The sequence below is a fragment of the Anabas testudineus genome, chromosome 13 (assembly GCF_900324465.2).
Source record: "Anabas testudineus chromosome 13, fAnaTes1.2, whole genome shotgun sequence".
NCBI classification, from domain to species: Eukaryota; Metazoa; Chordata; class Actinopteri; order Anabantiformes; family Anabantidae; genus Anabas; species Anabas testudineus.
The window spans coordinates 16,229,097-16,245,242 of record NC_046622.1 but is presented as its reverse complement, the minus strand read 5'-3'; the positions used below and the strand labels follow the sequence as shown (position 1 = coordinate 16,245,242).

General features: G+C 42.5%; 2 protein-coding genes across 3 annotated transcripts; both read right to left on the bottom strand.

The window, feature by feature from the left end:
• unc119a (unc-119 homolog a (C. elegans)) lies at nucleotides 1-10,949 on the bottom strand. Of its 2 annotated transcripts, none has more exons than XM_026371854.1 (5): nucleotides 10,681-10,949; nucleotides 1,064-1,177; nucleotides 811-904; nucleotides 234-406; nucleotides 1-137 (listed from the first exon to the last, which is right to left on the bottom strand). In XM_026371854.1, the coding sequence occupies exons 1-5, from the start codon at nucleotides 10,805-10,807 to the stop codon at nucleotides 25-27; spliced, it is 621 nt and encodes a 206-aa protein (XP_026227639.1). In that variant the 5' UTR covers nucleotides 10,808-10,949; the 3' UTR covers nucleotides 1-24. The 2 variants fall into 2 exon arrangements, with proteins under 2 accessions (XP_026227639.1, XP_026227648.1); XM_026371863.1 differs by having other exon boundaries at nucleotides 811-901.
• Nucleotides 10,950-12,458: 1,509 nt separating this feature from the next.
• crybb1l3 (crystallin, beta B1, like 3) lies at nucleotides 12,459-13,736 on the bottom strand. Its single transcript, XM_026375936.1, has 5 exons — nucleotides 13,671-13,736; nucleotides 13,439-13,557; nucleotides 13,209-13,341; nucleotides 12,833-12,975; nucleotides 12,459-12,627 (listed from the first exon to the last, which is right to left on the bottom strand). The coding sequence occupies exons 1-5, from the start codon at nucleotides 13,734-13,736 to the stop codon at nucleotides 12,459-12,461; spliced, it is 630 nt and encodes a 209-aa protein (XP_026231721.1).
• Between the last annotated feature and the right edge of the window lie 2,410 nt (nucleotides 13,737-16,146).

Below are 16,146 nucleotides of genomic sequence, written 5' to 3'. Positions count from 1 at the left end.
AAACGGTGGAGAGTGGAGATCATCTTACGGGCCCCCACTGTAGGAATAATCAGCCTTGTTGTGCATCACCAGTTTGTTGTCCACAAAGTAGAAGCTGTCAGACTGCGTCTCGTAAGGGTGTAGGATCATCTCGCGCACTGTGTGAGAAGAAGCACACTCAAGTTTGTTTAACATCAAACCCTGTAAGATCTGATACTGTACATGTATTTGTGTGCGGCTGACGAGACACTCACTTAGTTCCTCGGACAGTGCGGGGAACTCATAGATGTGCTCGCACGTGTTCTTGCTGCTGGGCATGCAGAAGCCAAATTCAAAATCGAAGCTCTTGAGTAGCTGATCGCGGAAGTAGTGTCTCTCGATCATGCGGAAGTTATTGATGGGAGCGTCCCCCACTGTGAACTCAACTCTGCGGAGACACAGAGAGAGAAAAAGAATTAGACTTCACGTTAAAGTGTATAGTGATGCATGTTTAAAGCGGACAGTTCTTTTCATTTAGCCTCGATTATCTGGATGAGTCAGTGGTTGGGCTGGACTCATATCTGCAGTCGGTCACAGAGTAGGAGTCTGATGATGAGCACCACTCAGGAGCACTGACAGCAAGTTGGTGCTTGACTCAGTAGGTGGGCTGCGCTGCTCTGTGTTCACACTTATCATCATCAGCCCGTCGTCCCACAGTGAAACCCACACACCTCCTACTATTTGGCATGTGTCTTCTGTCAGAGCAGCAAGAGTGGACACTACTGCATCAGCATGAGCTAATTCTCACCCCTCTCAGCCTTTATGAATTGAACGAAGGAAACTTTGACTTACGTGGCTCCAACCTGTCGCAACTGCAGGAAAGCCGGGGTGAACTGGTATCGGACAAATCGGCCGGCGTTGGGGTCACAGAGCTTCTTGCCTCCTGCTAAAGAGAAGACAATTAAAAGAAGCATTTCAAGAAGAGAAATACCACACAATAACATTGGAAGCATGCCCAACAGTGAGACAGAGGGAAAACAACCATGAAGTCAGTCTGGATAACAGATTACATACATGGATCTAGTGTCTGATCTTTGGAGCTGACCTGGTGTTGGAGGTTTAGTTATCTCAAAGAGGACTGTTCCTGTTTCCATGTCCCGAATCTTAAACCTGGTGAAGTCGATCATGTGGACGTTTTGTTCCGGAGAACATAGGTAATCTGAAAAAGAGAGAACAGAGGCTTCAGAGTGTACTCATATAAGCTTTTCTTCTTTCATCACTCATCCGCGTGAATGAAATAAATCCTTCACGTCACTAAATGAAACACCTGTCACCTCTGTTACTCTGTGCCACGATACAGTGATGTTTTACAGGTTTGTCTGGATGTTGATGGAACTCACATTCATTCAAGCCTGCTCTGTGCTGAACTCGTTCCCCCTGACCTTTCTTGGGATGCTTTAACCTTACAATAAGGTCAGAGAAGCTATTTTTACACGTCAGATCTCTCTCTGCGCCAAGAAGTGACAGTGACGGTACAAGATCAAACCATCTGAGTACGTTCTCTGCTCTAATTAAAGCTCAGGGAACCGGTCCAGGTCACATCTTGTGAACTGTCAGGCCTGTTCAAAGAGACAGATGCACAAAGGAGAGAAAGAAATACACACGACTTCAGTTTTGTGCTGTGGAGCCAAGTCATTAATATTCTCTGATGGTATGATGCTGCAGTGAGTTTGAGAAGAACACGGTTTTAAAACGTCTGAATCAGTCTCACTCCCTCTGGGCTGTTTTTGTTTTGTCAGGTTGCATGTATTAAGTCAGTTTTATCACAAATCTATCTTTAATATTTACTGTATAACATATCAGACCTTTTAACTTCAGACCCTTGATTCCAACAACGGCGAGAGAAGAACCAGTTAAACAAGCTGCAGAGGGTGGATCCTTCCTCCTATGTGCATGCTCTGCGTGTTAATGTGATTCGCTGTAAACTTTCTTTCTCTGTTGTCCTCCTCATTAGAGGACTGGGAGACGATGGCAGGATCAGAAACATTTAAAGTCAAAAACAGAAAAAACAAACCTCATAAAGCGACATTGACTGTCTGATTGTGGCAACTTGTTGATTTAAATGGCAGCTGTTCATTCTCAGCTCTCGATAAGCAAATGTTAAGTATACTAAATGCAAATAATGTAACATACTGAAGCCATCATAGCAGATCTAACAGCACACACTGTGAAACACACACTGCTCCTTACTGTAATATTGCTGACTGTGTTCTTTTTGCTTTCACAGTCGTTACTAATCTCCTCTAACAGGATTTATTTCGCATTCATCTGCAGGATTGTAAAGTCCAGTGAACACAAGCCCACCAGATGACAGTAACCCAAGTACCCTGAGCTAGGTGAGATTTGACTACGGTGGCACTGTGTGTGTGTGTGTGTGTGTGTGTGTGTGTGTATGTGCATGTGCATGTAAGTATGTGTGAGACACAACCCTTGCAACAGGACAGGATTAGACATAAGAGGCTTATTGTACTTTACCATCACATGGACCGACTAGTTTGGACACACACACACACACGCGCGCACACACACACACACACACACACACACACACACACACACACACACACACACACACACACACACACACATTTACTCACATTGTTGCATCCTCTACTATTTCAGAGGGTTATGGAGCAGATGGCCCACAAAGGCTTTAGCCACCTTCTTGAAGATATTTATAGATGATTTTAAAACACCTTTACCTGACACTTCATCTAAAAATGTCCCAGCACTAAAGCTTCTTATTTACAGTGGACGGCGTGTTTCCATAACTGATGTAAAGCTCGGTGAAGATAACACGTGAATTAATGAATTGCAGGTGAAATCTGCAACTCTCTGCCACTGAAACTAGAAAGTGAGGAAATGCGACTGACTGATTAGATCATTTAAATGTAAACTACATTATTGTCGACCTACAGGCTTGAGCTGACAAAGCTTATCAACATTTCTTTTAGCTTCGGTTTCTCAGTGCTCTATACTTTATGTGCCACAGACTAAGTCACATTAAATGACACACATATAATCATTAAATCTGGAAATAACACTGAGTGTACGCTTTATTCTTTCTGCACATGCACTGCAGATTGCACAGGGCTCATCTATGGCGATGACTACATGTCAACATACTGTCAGTGTGAGCGTTTCCATGGTGAGCATCACAAGACTGGTCAAGCGAATCCACGTAAAGCTGCTCGGGCCTAAAAGGCACAAAGTCTCTTTATATTGCCTTCCAAACTGCAGTAAGAGGGTTAGAGGGCTGTCGTTTGAGGCAGTGCCCTCTAGTGCCAGGTCACTTGACGTGAGGCGCTTATCTGCTCTGGCGACATCACCATAAGCCTACAGGTAGTCTGGGAACTGTGTTTCTGTTCGAGCGACAGCAAAGAAAAACCTTCACACAGTGTTTATAGTTTTTCTGCAGCTACGTGGCCTAAATGTAACCACAGCCAAAGGTGACCCAGAGAATTCAAATCATCTAGAAGATAAGCTCCCAACAATCAGACACAGGATCTCACTGAATACTGTTATATAATACTGAGCCAAACTCAGCTCACAGACATGGACACTGCGTGTGTGTGCGGTCACCACTTGTGATAGTCATGTGAAACCTATAAACATCTGTAACATGATGTAAATGCAAATGAGTCACAGATGAAAACAGTTAGTATCCTATATTAAACCCAGACTAGCTCATGTCATTTCAGATGGACTGAACGTATGTTATTTGACTGTGTGACCTGCTAAAGCAGCAGCTATCGTCACATCGTATCCATTTATCAACAAACACAACTGCTAAGACTACGTGACTTTGCCACCGTGACCATTGGAGATGCACCATTTTGACCGAACGGCTTGAAAATCTGTCGGCTTTGTACTCTGAATGCATCATGTGTAGCTGTCGCTGAGCTCACACGCTTTGTGGGCAGATGACCGATAGATGTAGTTTGTGAATCACGGGTGGCTACATGCCAAACCTGCTGAAAAAGACAGATGGATTGTTTCATCTGATAGTCACTATCAACCAGCCCAATGCAAGAATTTCCACAAAGCCACATCCCTCCTACAGTTATGTTACATGAAGCTTATTACACCACAGAAAACAATTGGATTTCACAGCCTCTGGACACGCAGCAGATCGACTGATACCAGCTAACTGTACTGCTGAGATTTGTTGCAGTAGTAATAAAAATCTGCTCTTTTCAGATGCTCACTGTTTGGAGACAAAAAAAAAAAAAAAAAAAGAGGTGCGAGATGTGGGGAGAGAAAAATAAAATGAGCAAACTGAATTACGACAGTCATTTTCAGCTGGTGGAAGACTGAGGAGAGGTAGAGAGAGAGAGAGACATGGAGGAAACAGAAAACACGAGGAGAGAAATCATCTTTATCCACTGCTTTTGTGGTCTGCAGTTTGTCACAGCCGTTGTTATGTCCAACCAAGTCCTTCCTTCCCGTTAATAACAGATGGGTTAGGGTTATCACATGCTGCATCTTTTATTTTAGGCGGTGTAGATAAATTTTAAGAAACATATGACCAAGGCAAATCCACCAACCAAGTGATCTTTGTTCATATGGTGTGTACAAGTTATTAAATTATATTTAAATTCATACTGTACAGTTTTAAAATGAAAATGTGATACTGATAGAATAATCAGGAGACACTTTTTGTATGTATTGTAGATTCACATTTACTGTACAGAAATCAGAGTGGGCAGCGATGTGAATAAGAATATTCCTAAAAAAAAAGCTCCACTAAACCTCTGGCTCTGACACAAATAGCACTAACTTTTTATAAAAAGGACATTACTGCCAAAGTCACTGAGCTTCTAATGATAATGAAGGAAATGATCCCACTGTGAAAGCATATGGTTCAAGCGAGCTACTAAAAACGCTGTAAGACTTAGTTTTCTCCCCGCTGTATGAATCACACTGTACATAAGGGTAAAATACTTGTTTCTGAAATATTTAAGCCCCCCTCTGCTCCACTTCACTTCCTTCAACACTGTCACCTAGCAACGCTCCTTCTGATAGGGTGCCAGCTCGATTAAGCCCGTCTTCTTCCTTCACTTCATCCACCTGGCTGCTCCGCAACAACAAGGTGCGGCAGTGATTCAAAGGAGAGTCTCCTGGGTTAGGCATCAGTGGTATGCAAATGAAAAGTTCCACGTCTGGGATGTGATGGAGGTTTACCTGGGGCCTCTTCCTACAGAGGGGCCTCCTTCTGCATGATTTCACTACCCCGGAGCGCAGCAGGAATAAGACTGTACTAATTTAATACGAAATAAAAAAAGGATGTGTCAGCTTGACATGATGGATTACAATATATATTCTTGTGGGGAAACGTGTCATTAAGTCTCAGCTCAGGTGATCTACTCTAATCAAACACGCATCTTTCTCCTCTTGCTCAGAACAGAAACGTACAGCTCTGTATTTACTTTAACGATGTATCTTATTTGACTAATTGATCTATGTGAACAAAAATTTGTCAAACAGCAGATTCATGTTAAACATAATAATTTTCATTTGACTGAAATAGGAAATCAATCCTCAAAAGACTCCTCTGGCAGCAGCCACTCTGAGGGGAGTAAAATTAGCACCAAGTCTTGAGTCATGTTTCCTGTGTTCAGATACACGGAGTCTGTCTCACACCAAAATGGCATTCACAAAGAGCAGGCGAGCTGCCACTTATAGCTCCTTAATCCCCAAGATTAGCCTGGAGTTACAGACTTTCAGCCACACGGACTGACTTCACACACCCGATTGTCTCCATTTCACTCTGTGGTCTCCGAGCAGTGCTGAGGCCGAGCGTCGAAGTAATCCCCCAACACGAGGAATAACAATGCAGGCATGTTTACTTGTGTTCACATTAAAATAATCCATAGCCTGAGGCAGCTGGTGACATTAGCATCAGACCTTAATGTTCACATCGTGATGTACAGTGCACCTGTGTGTGGCAGGCTGTTTCATGTCTCTCGCTTAACAGCACCTGTGGGCAAACTGGCAAATAGTGAGGTTCACGCAAAGGTTTCATTGGAGCAGCTGAATGCAGATGAGATTCTTTCCTCTTATCTTTCTCCAACCTATATTGCTGAGTGGGAAAAAAAAAAAACATTCTTCTGTGAGAGGAGAGGGTTTCGTGGGGACACATTTTATGATTTAAGCTCTCCTGGTAAGAATGACACTGAACCACGAGGCCATTTAAGGAAAGACAGAAAGTCCTTCCTGCTTCATTCAGCCTTAAAGCAACTGTTGAGGATCAATCCCACTCTTAAACTGTATCTCTGCCTTAACAGTGAAACTCCAGCCAGGTAACAAATCCACCTATTATAAAGCTTGTCAATTAACACGTTAGATCAGATTTTTAAACAGGTTTAATGGAGTCAGGTCAGCTGTTTCCACCTGGGCTTACACTCTTTATACTACACTAGCCAGCAGACTAACTCTCAGTCATTTCACAGAAAACTACTCATTTCTATTTTCCTTCTAAGGATGATATTTAATTAATTGAAAAACTAATCTTTAAAATGACTTGAGAAACTTCAGTGAGTTTGTTTAATTGGCTGGTTGGATGGTTTGTCTTCCTCTCTCCACTCACCCTCTGCTCTCTGTGGACACGATCTAAGAAGAGAAATGAGGAAAAAGTCTGTGGAAGCAAATATAAATTTAAGCTTATATTAATAATAACATATATACCAATGCTCATCTGGATCATTTTACCTCACTGTCTCTAAATATTCTTCCGATAAAACAGGGAGAAAAACAAATCACCATCTGGTCATCACCTTTGGACATACACCACCAGAGTAAGATGGGTCACAAGTAGACATTATTTTAAAGGGTCACAAGCCAAATAAGTTGGGAACCGCTGGTTTGCATCTTAATATAGGACTCTATAACACAGTTTGTGTCAGACGTCTATAGGGAGACGTTTCAAATGTTAACGCCCAGTACTCGTCCTCTCAGGCTCTTTAGGATTATTCACTTCTTACTTAACCTTCTGAGCTCTGACCTCTTTTTCTCCCTCCTCTCTCATGTTTTGTTGATTGAAATCGGAAATGCTCCCACTTAATTTTGACCTGTGCTAACTGTAAAGACATCAGTACAGAATCATGAGCAGATCATGACATTTTAAAGCCTCTGCTTGTTTTCTCAAACCATTTATAAATAACGTTATGTAGATATTAAGAAAACCTGCTCAGCACCAGCCAGTAATAACCGAGCCACTGGAACTGATCAATACACCAACAAACTGACACATTGGTTCTGCACTACAGAACATCATAGTTCCACATAATGCACTGTGAGCATAATACAATTTGTAATATTAAGCAGCGGTGGTTTGGAGTTTAGGTGTAGATTAATGATGCAGATGCAAAAAGCCACATCAACATTCCAGTCTCTGCCCTGTTTTCTGCCTCTTGTTTCCTGCTATTCTCCATCTACCCAACCCTGGACCTCCCACATACCTGTTTCCAGTTTCCGTAAAACAGCCACCTGCCTTCTGCCACATTGTCTTTTATTCCATCTGAGCCTTTCTCATAATCATCTGCCTGCTAGTGTTTGATCTCCTGCATGTTTTCATCGACCACTACCAGTCTGCTGACTTTGCACTTTGCTCGGGCCCTAACCTGCTCTCACTTGCCTTGCTCTTCAATAAAGGATGGACTGTTTCCACTGTTGTCTCTGAGTGTGTGTCGCTGTGTTTCTGAGCTATGACAAGCCGCCTCGCTCCACGTCAAATCTCTCTGAAAGTGTAACCTTGTGACAGCTGTGCATGGGAGATTAGGAACCAGCCGCACCAATCAATTTAAATTAAAGCTGGATCCACTGTGTTGGTCGACATCACCGAGTGGAAATCCCGCCCAGCATAGATAAAGTGCAGCTCTGTGTCCAATAATTGATCACCTATTGGTGTAAAAGGAACCAGACTGTTCTGAGTCATTCATCTCATGAGGAAAATTACAAACCAGTGTGGTTCACTCCATTTAAACACATCCACAGTACTTTGAATGTAGTGTGGTAGAGCTTCATCGTCCCATTACATAACACTTCTAATTTTGTATTCACAATGTGAAGGTGCCATCCTTCTCTGTATCTATTCTTATGAAGCATTTTGGTACTAGTATTGTGTAAGTTCTGAAACATACTAGTGAAGACGTTGAACAATATATGTGAAGAGAGAGTAAAGTGACAGGAATTTTAAAAAGATGATCACTTACAGCCTCCATATTTTATGACTGATTACAATGGAAACTATGATGAAAGATTTTTTGTAACTTTTGGAGCTGACAACCCAACACATACATCCAATTTATGAAGGAAATGCTAAAAACTTCTGTCTTCGCTTCTCATGTACAACTGAGTCCAGAACAATGACCTCCAACAAGCAAAGTGTGCACCATTATCATCTAACATCGCCATGGTTCCTTCCAAACGTAGACCTCTCCTTTAACCGATTGAAGCCAGGCTGTTGATGCAGCTTCAGCAGACTACTCAACGTGGTGGAAAGCAAAGGGTGTACAACTGGGAAATAAACAATAATTTCTATGCAAAGTGATTCCAGAAATTACTGAACATGATAAGATTAATAAAAGTCTTTTAGGCTTATTCTATTTCACACATGTATTTTCCATCTGTAGGGTGGAAAGGGTTTAAAGGTTTGGGCTACTGCAGTATTCCGGTTTATTTCCGCCTGCGTGGATGCTGTATCAGAAATCATCCATCATGCAAACAGTAAACTCATAAAGTCCCACTTTTCATATCACAGCAGCATTTCTCATCTGCTGGGATTATATTTCTTCTCCTCTCTGCCCGTGTGACAATGAGGCGCTGGGCTTCGCTTATCAGCACTGAAACACCGTGACAGACTTGAGCAGGGCTGCCCCAAAATGGTGGCATTTACCTCCCAAAAGCACCACTGGAAAGGGTGATTTGCAGCGTTTTCCGCCTGCCTCTCCGTCCTTTCTTTCTCATGAAGCAGAGCGATAATCGTCTGAATTTTGCAGCACACTGGGCTTGTCTCTGTGGTGTACAGGTCTTTTGTATGGTGTGTTGTTTTAAAATGGTTGGGCCTCAGGGAGACATTTTTGTTCTCTAATCACTTAAAAGGATTAAATCAGCATCAGTCTCAGTTTGTCTAAAACCCAAATATCATTCAGCCGTGGTTCAAGCAAACAGAAATTCAATTTCTACCGGATAATGAAAGCTATCATTAACCAGCTGATGTTTGAGAGATAATAAATGGATGGCTCGGGAACACGACAACTATAGTGCATTATCCATAATCAAAACAAACTTACACTTTGACTCCGGGATCTTTAATTACCTGAAGTGTATCACGTCATCGCAGGATGCTGTGTTACAGCCCTGCTGACATAATCCAGATTACATGTCAGTGGAGAGCAGAGATTACTGCACCATCATGAGTGATTTAAGCATTATCGCACTGACACAGCCCTAATATTGCTTTTCCACTGAGGTGGTACCAAATGAAAAGAGAAGTGATGGTCTGAGAAGAAATAAGAAGAGATAGTTGAGATGTTAATCTTAGGGGGGGGTTGTGTTTGAAGGGGGGTGGATATGGATAACATGGATAATAGCAGCATGCAAACAGCAACAGCACAAATAACAGACAAGTCTAATGTTGGTTTTATTATCTTTTCAGAAATGTGGATTAGGTAAGAAGTGATCGGTTCCATTAGTCCACATTCACTAAACAAGATCTGGAGATGAGCTTGAAATCTCTACGAAGCAGTTTATAAAACGCACTCCAATTAAGATTCTTTCCAACTTTTATCTCTGTCATTTGTTTTCGTGTTGGCGTCGCTCTTTCCCGCTTCTGTTCTATTCGATTAGAGAGAAAAGCTATTTCCCCTCAGTGTTAATGAAGTTCTTTGAATGGTGACTCTTCAAAATAATGTATCTTAAGGTGTCTGTAGTGATCCAGCTTACTACCCTGACTAGCTTTTTTTTTAATACACTAGATGGCCTGAACCACGGATGTGAAACATCAGTCAGTCGAATTGAATCAATTAAATCGGATTTGAAAAAACAATCCAGGTGACAGTGAATAGAGTTAATAAAGTTTCAAGTTTGTGAGCTTCCTTTCCTCTGACTCTACAGTGTAGGCCTCATGGCTGAACGACTGCCTATCTCTAGTCCTGTCCTGTTTCCATTACATAATATCCATAATATGTTGAACAGCAGACTGATAGTGTTCTTCTCTTGTGGCTGCTCCAGCTGACTGCTGTCGGTGACAAGCTGTAATCTGTGGATCACATCTCTGGCCACCTGTTCCCTCAGAGCCACAGGTGTCTTGAGGTCAGGAAGTGGTAAGAGGAAGTACATTCAGTCACCTTCTGTCTCTGTCAGTGTCTCACACACACACACACACACACACACACACCAAGGTGCAACCAGCTACAGACACACACGGAAGCATTAACACAGGTAAACTCGAGTACTGAGTGCTGCACTGTCCGTGGGAAAGACAAGAGTTCACGGACTGTGATACATGTGTGTGTGTGTGTGTGTGTGTGTCGCTGTCCATGGTATCTTCACAACAGTACATTAACGCAGGGTTCCCTCTATATTCGGGGACATGCAGGCTGCTCTAATCTCCTCTAACTACTCCTCCCGTTGTGCCCATCAGTGGAGCAGGTTACTTACTACTGGTGATCTTCTGCAGCCCAAGCACATCCTCGGGCGTTATTACGGTATTTCTGCGCAATTCTTCTTCGGTTGTAACCGGGACCCCCATGTCTGACGAGTTGCAGCCTTGCTGCACTTTCATCATCAGCAGAAGAGAGCTGTTCGGCGTGAACGCTGACAGATGAACTGAGGCTGGTCTGATGCTCTCGGCGTCGTCGCCGCTGCACTTGCGTCGGAGCTTTTCGTTGCGCGCTGGCTAATGCGCCGTACGGCAAACAGGCTCTGTGCCGCCACAAGAATAACTCATTCTCCGCGCCTCCTCCCCTTCACGGTGAGATACAAGATAAAAAAAAAAAAAAAAAAACAGCCCTGTGTTCCCTCCCTCGCTCAGTGCTCATCGGCTCCCTCTCAAATCCCGTGGCTTTAAACCGACCAGTGGTGCGCGGCGGACAGTCTGCGCGCATCGTCATCCACACACGCGTACGTGCACGGCTGGGATTTACTTACTAGGATCTGCGACTCATTACCTCACCTCACCTCAGAGACGAGCTGTAGCCAACCTGCGGTGGAGCAGGAGTTAGAAATAACAACCTGAACTAAGGTTTTGTTTTGGTACCGTGTTAATTCTGTGTATGTTAATGATCGTAGAGTCTGCGTAAACCAAGTGAAATGGGACGTGTTCTCTTTATTTAAGCATTAAATGAATTGTTATTTGGCCTCTAAGCGGCAGCAGAGTTTACATAACTGTATTATTGGGGTTATTGTCACAAACAAAGTCAGCAGATCCTCGGATCATGCTTTGCTCCTTATTGTTAGTCATAGACTCCCATTAAAAATATCCAACTTTAAGTCATTCTCTAACTTTCAGCTGCTGTTGTTTAAGGTTGAGCATGTTAAGAGTGAACCCCAAACAGCACAAACACATTTTCAAACAAAGAAGCAGATGAATTCTTTCAGGTAGAATATTTTATTTCCTTTTTTTTTTTTTCTTTTTGGAAAGTTGCTTTCCAGATGCCAGCATCCCTGAGAAAGTGTAAAATGAAAATCTCGTGGACAGCCCCATCAATGAGCTGCAACAAAAGATATTCACATTTGCAAAACACATCCCTGCACAGCCACCGCTCGCAGTTTTTTAATCACAGCCTGGCCAGTGTGGTCCTCCAGAGGTGAGCCGTTTGCTTCCTGATGAGGAGATAGTGCCTCCGTCTGCCTGGCAAACTTACTGCAGGGCATGTGCAGAGCTGAGAGCTGTCCATGGTAGTACTTAATGAGGCGTGATATGATTGTCAATCCCTTAACCCTTTTAAATCTAGGAATCCCAGGACAGGGAGTGTGCTCCGAAGAACAGGCTTTTTGGCATCGTTTGATCTTGAAACACATAGGCCAGTAAATAAAAATAAAAAATAAAATCAAACATTTGCTGGTGTGATTGTGAGTAGCATTGAAACAAACTAACACAAACTATTTCATTTACTAATCCTCTATAAGCGCCCTTTCATAAATATGATCAATTGTATAATCTTTCTATGAGGTCTGTAGACAGAGAGTATTGCTACTGTTTTTACCGGTGTTACTGTTGCTCAGGAAGTCTGTGACATTGAGAACTTCTCATGCCATTCAGAATCATTCGTGATGACACATACTCCCAAATCCTGCCAGTAAAAACACCAACAATATTCAAGTAGCTTGTGCGGCTAAGTGGCTGTTAAAGAATATCCAAGGGCTCATTAACAACCTGACAAGCCTGAGACCCTTGCTATTCCCTCCCGTTAGCCCACAGTCTGCTGGACTCCAATCTACGCTGTCATCTCGAAGCAACCCCTGCGGTGCGTCTGCATGTCTCTCACCCTGCGGATGGACTGGATCTGGGGGTGGTGGGCTCCCCACTCGTTCCAGTGCTTGTAGGGGCCCATTTCGAACACATACTGGTAGCCACGGTAGCCGGGGTACTGGTAGCCCACCCAGCTGTGTGGGGAAGTAGAGAGAAACAGGTGAACCACAAAGTCAAGTTGAGTTGACCACCAGCTTGGCTTAAACTTATAGTTTTCTTTTCATTCTGATGTAATTTCTCTTACTTTGGAATTCAAAAGAAACAACTCTTCTAAATTCTTGTTGTTTCCCGATCGATCAACCACAAAACAACTTTCCCAGACAGATGGAAATGACTTACGTTCCACCGGTGACTTGAATGCTGGCAACACGGTCCTGGAAGCCGTAAGACCACAGGCTTGGGATATCTTCATCGCACACTTCCATCTTACGACCCTCAAAGTTTATACATTCATACAAGCAGATCTTGTGGTCCTGGGGGTCCTGTAATATATATACATATATCATTTTTCATAAGTGTAACAATAACCACTTCTCATATATTCACTGTTGCACTGCTGCACAGATGTTGTTAGTGCAGCAAGAAAAACACTGTCCACCAGTAACAGGTAGACATGAGGAACAAATGGATCTTTACCAACAACAGAAATAAAAGTCAGCACTTTACTGCCACAATGGAAATAAAAAAACAAACGAACGAAAAAAGAACAACTCACCATTCGGACAGGCCTGACTGACATGAAGCTGTCACACCTGTGGCTGTTGGACCAGGTGTCCCAGCGTGGGTACTCGCCCTTCTCCAGCATGAACATCTCACCAGTCATGTTCTGCTGCTCATAACCCACCCAGCTAGATGACAGACAGACAGACAGACATTAAGCTTCTAATCAGTCGAGCAGAAGATATGCGGTTGTGGAACACCTCTTTGGCAGGTTTGGTCACTTACGGGCCATTTTCCACCCTGATGGACCCGATTCTCTCGAAGCCCTTCTCACACAGGTTGCGGCACTCTCCGAACAGGTCCATCCTACGGCCTTGGAAGTTCTCAAATTCGTAGAGGTATATCTGAAATGGAAAATAAGTTGAAAACATTTAGTTATATGAAGTTAAATACTTTCAATGCTTATTTTTTGTCGTTTTTAGGATTTTACAGTCTCTATGTAAAAAGTTGGAGGTACCTTGTAATTGCGCAGCCCCATGGCAGAGTGGCTGCCAATGCTGCCTTGAGCACCTGAGTGAGACATGATCAGCTCTACAGAGAGAGAAAGCACAGTCAGCCGCTCATTTTCAACGATCACCTTTACTATTCCTTCACTGCTCGAACACAGCGTGTTTTCAAGTGTTGTGTAAAATGGATCCTGCACTATCACAACTGTCATCAGGAACCCAAGTATCTCTGGATATTTAAACTTAATGAATTTAGATCATATCTTTAAAACAGGTTTTTTTTTTTCCGGGTGCTAAAAGGGAACATTTTGTTTCTGCTTTTCTGTTCATCTTGATGACAAACACAAAAGAGTTAACTAACAGTAGACTGACAAACAGTGTTCCACTGCCTTGTGGCGTGGCACCTACGACCACCCCTAACAGTGACAACACAGTGTACTGATGCACTTCTACATCACTGGACCAAAGTGTGAATTTAAATCACAGCAAAAACAGGATTTTCTGTACATTTTCTACTGGATCCCTGAAATTTTGTAACAAGACTCGAGCCAGGATTGAGCCACAAAACACTAATTTCTCCTTATGGTCAGCTCCAAAATGTAATATCATACCCTGATGCATTTTATACCAATATCCCACCTACTCAGTCCAAAATTAACATTTACGAGAGGAGGAAATCCTTTTTTTCCAGTTGTCAGGAAAACCACGAAAGTCCCCTTAAGGTCCGATAATGTTAACAGAGTTAGAGAGTAAACTTACAGTTCTGATTTCAGGCTGAACAGAGCGACCTTTGAAGAAAGTGATGGACGCTGGCGTTGTGAGTGCGGATATATATATACATTCACATCCAGCCCAACTCTATAGAGACACGGTTCAGACTTCTCATTGGCTGTGAGCTGTTTGGAGCATGGTCCAGGGTCAAAGGTCATGTTGCTTATCTGTAGACAAGTCATGCTGACTTAGCTGCCTGTTTTGTTGTCCAGCACCATTGTGTGGGGTTGGGGGCAGTCACTGCCATCAGCAGAAAGTCTGAGGCCCCACCCCACCCCTCTCTCTCTCACACTCAGACTCATACAGTTACACAGTTAATTTAGCAGATTTGATCCCTTTCTGACTTTGTTTAAATCATTTTTCATTTTTTATCCTTCCCTTCTATCATTTTCTCCAGAGTCTCTGTTGTTTTCTTTTATTTTCCATACTCTTTCTCTGTCTCTTGATCCTCGGTGCAGCCTGTCAAAGCCTTTGAGCCATGTATGTAATGTGCTGACTACAGGAGCAGCATCCATCTCTCTTTTGTTTAGACACGCAAGTGTTGCTCTTTTCAGCATTACAGGTCGTGTCCATGCCTACACATCTCACACAACCCCACCTACACTCTCATATTAAATGCATATGTGCTTATGCACTTCTTGCATTACTTTCTTGTGGTTACTATCTTTTGGACCAAAATGTCACAAATAGTGTACATTAAATGCCTTTTCATTGTTTATGTGCAAAACAAAAGATTGACATTTTATGTGACTAGTTTCCCTGAGTTGTAATAAATGATGACATGCTGAGTATCTTTTAAATGCTTCCATAACAACTTGAATAGAATTGAAAAATGTGATTTCCATCTGCTATCATTTTAACACAGCAGCTAGATAGGAATTATTTTTTTTATTATATTCTGAACAAGAACTTCTAAAATGACACTAGGCTTTTTTAGACAAGTTTAAATTAGACACCTGGATCACTGGATCCTCAGGAAAGACCATCACAAAGTACACATTTTTAGTTTTAGCTTTTTCTAGGAACATTGAAAAAACCCAATCAGCAGCATGTAGAGACTTTTGTGTGATATATTAAATTTTTGATCATCTCATATTATAGGACATTTGTCGTGATAACATCTTTGTGTTAGTATTGCTAGCTGACAGCAAATGCACAGTAGCCTGCTGTAAAATGTCAACACATGCACACACCCTTTATTGAGCTGAATAAACCAGTTGTGTGGTTTACAATTTATAAAATCAAGTAAAATGATTTGAACACAGACGCTTGTGGAAGACTTGCATAGATGTACTGTATAAAAAAAAAAGTCAAATAATTAGGCTGCAGTCTGTATTGCTGAGAGCTAACAGATATTTCCTTGTCACTGTCCAAATGGCTGTGTATAGGTGGATGGGTTTCTTTGTGTGCCCTGAATGTATGCATGCCTGTGACTGTCTGTTCATGCCTGTGTGTGTATGACACAGTGTGACATGTGTGTACATGGGAGTGACTGAAAAGGTGAAAGGACCAGAGGTTCGGGGTCAGTGGAGGTGGACGTGAGATTGGAGATGGAGTGTAGCGCAGTGTGGAGAGAACTTAGTCAGCTTGAATCATTAGATGTAAATGACTCAAAAAGACACATTTGTCCTTTTGAGTCAAGTGTGGACCAGAATTTAAATAAGTACAGTGTGTTGCCTGCCTTTCACATTTTGGTCTTTGCACCTAAATTTTGTA

Bases quoted from the DNA above. Each gene is read 5' to 3' on its own strand.
- unc119a (XM_026371854.1), bottom strand. From the start codon at position 10,807: ATGATGAAAGTGCAGCAAGGCTGCAACTCGTCAGACATGGGGGTCCCG. The intron at 905-1,063 runs GTCAGCTCCAAA...TCTTCTCTTTAG, and splicing joins AACTAAACCTCCAACACCAG to CAGGAGGCAAGAAGCTCTGT. The intron at 407-810 runs GTAAGTCAAAGT...GTGTCTCCGCAG, and splicing joins TTGCGACAGGTTGGAGCCAC to AGTTGAGTTCACAGTGGGGG.
- crybb1l3 (XM_026375936.1), bottom strand. From the start codon at position 13,736: ATGTCTCACTCAGGTGCTCAAGGCAGCATTGGCAGCCACTCTGCCATG. The intron at 12,976-13,208 runs GTGAGTTGTTCT...TATATATTACAG, and splicing joins CAGTCAGGCCTGTCCGAATG to GACCCCCAGGACCACAAGAT. The intron at 12,628-12,832 runs GTAAGTCATTTC...TTCCCCACACAG, and splicing joins ATTCAAGTCACCGGTGGAAC to CTGGGTGGGCTACCAGTACC.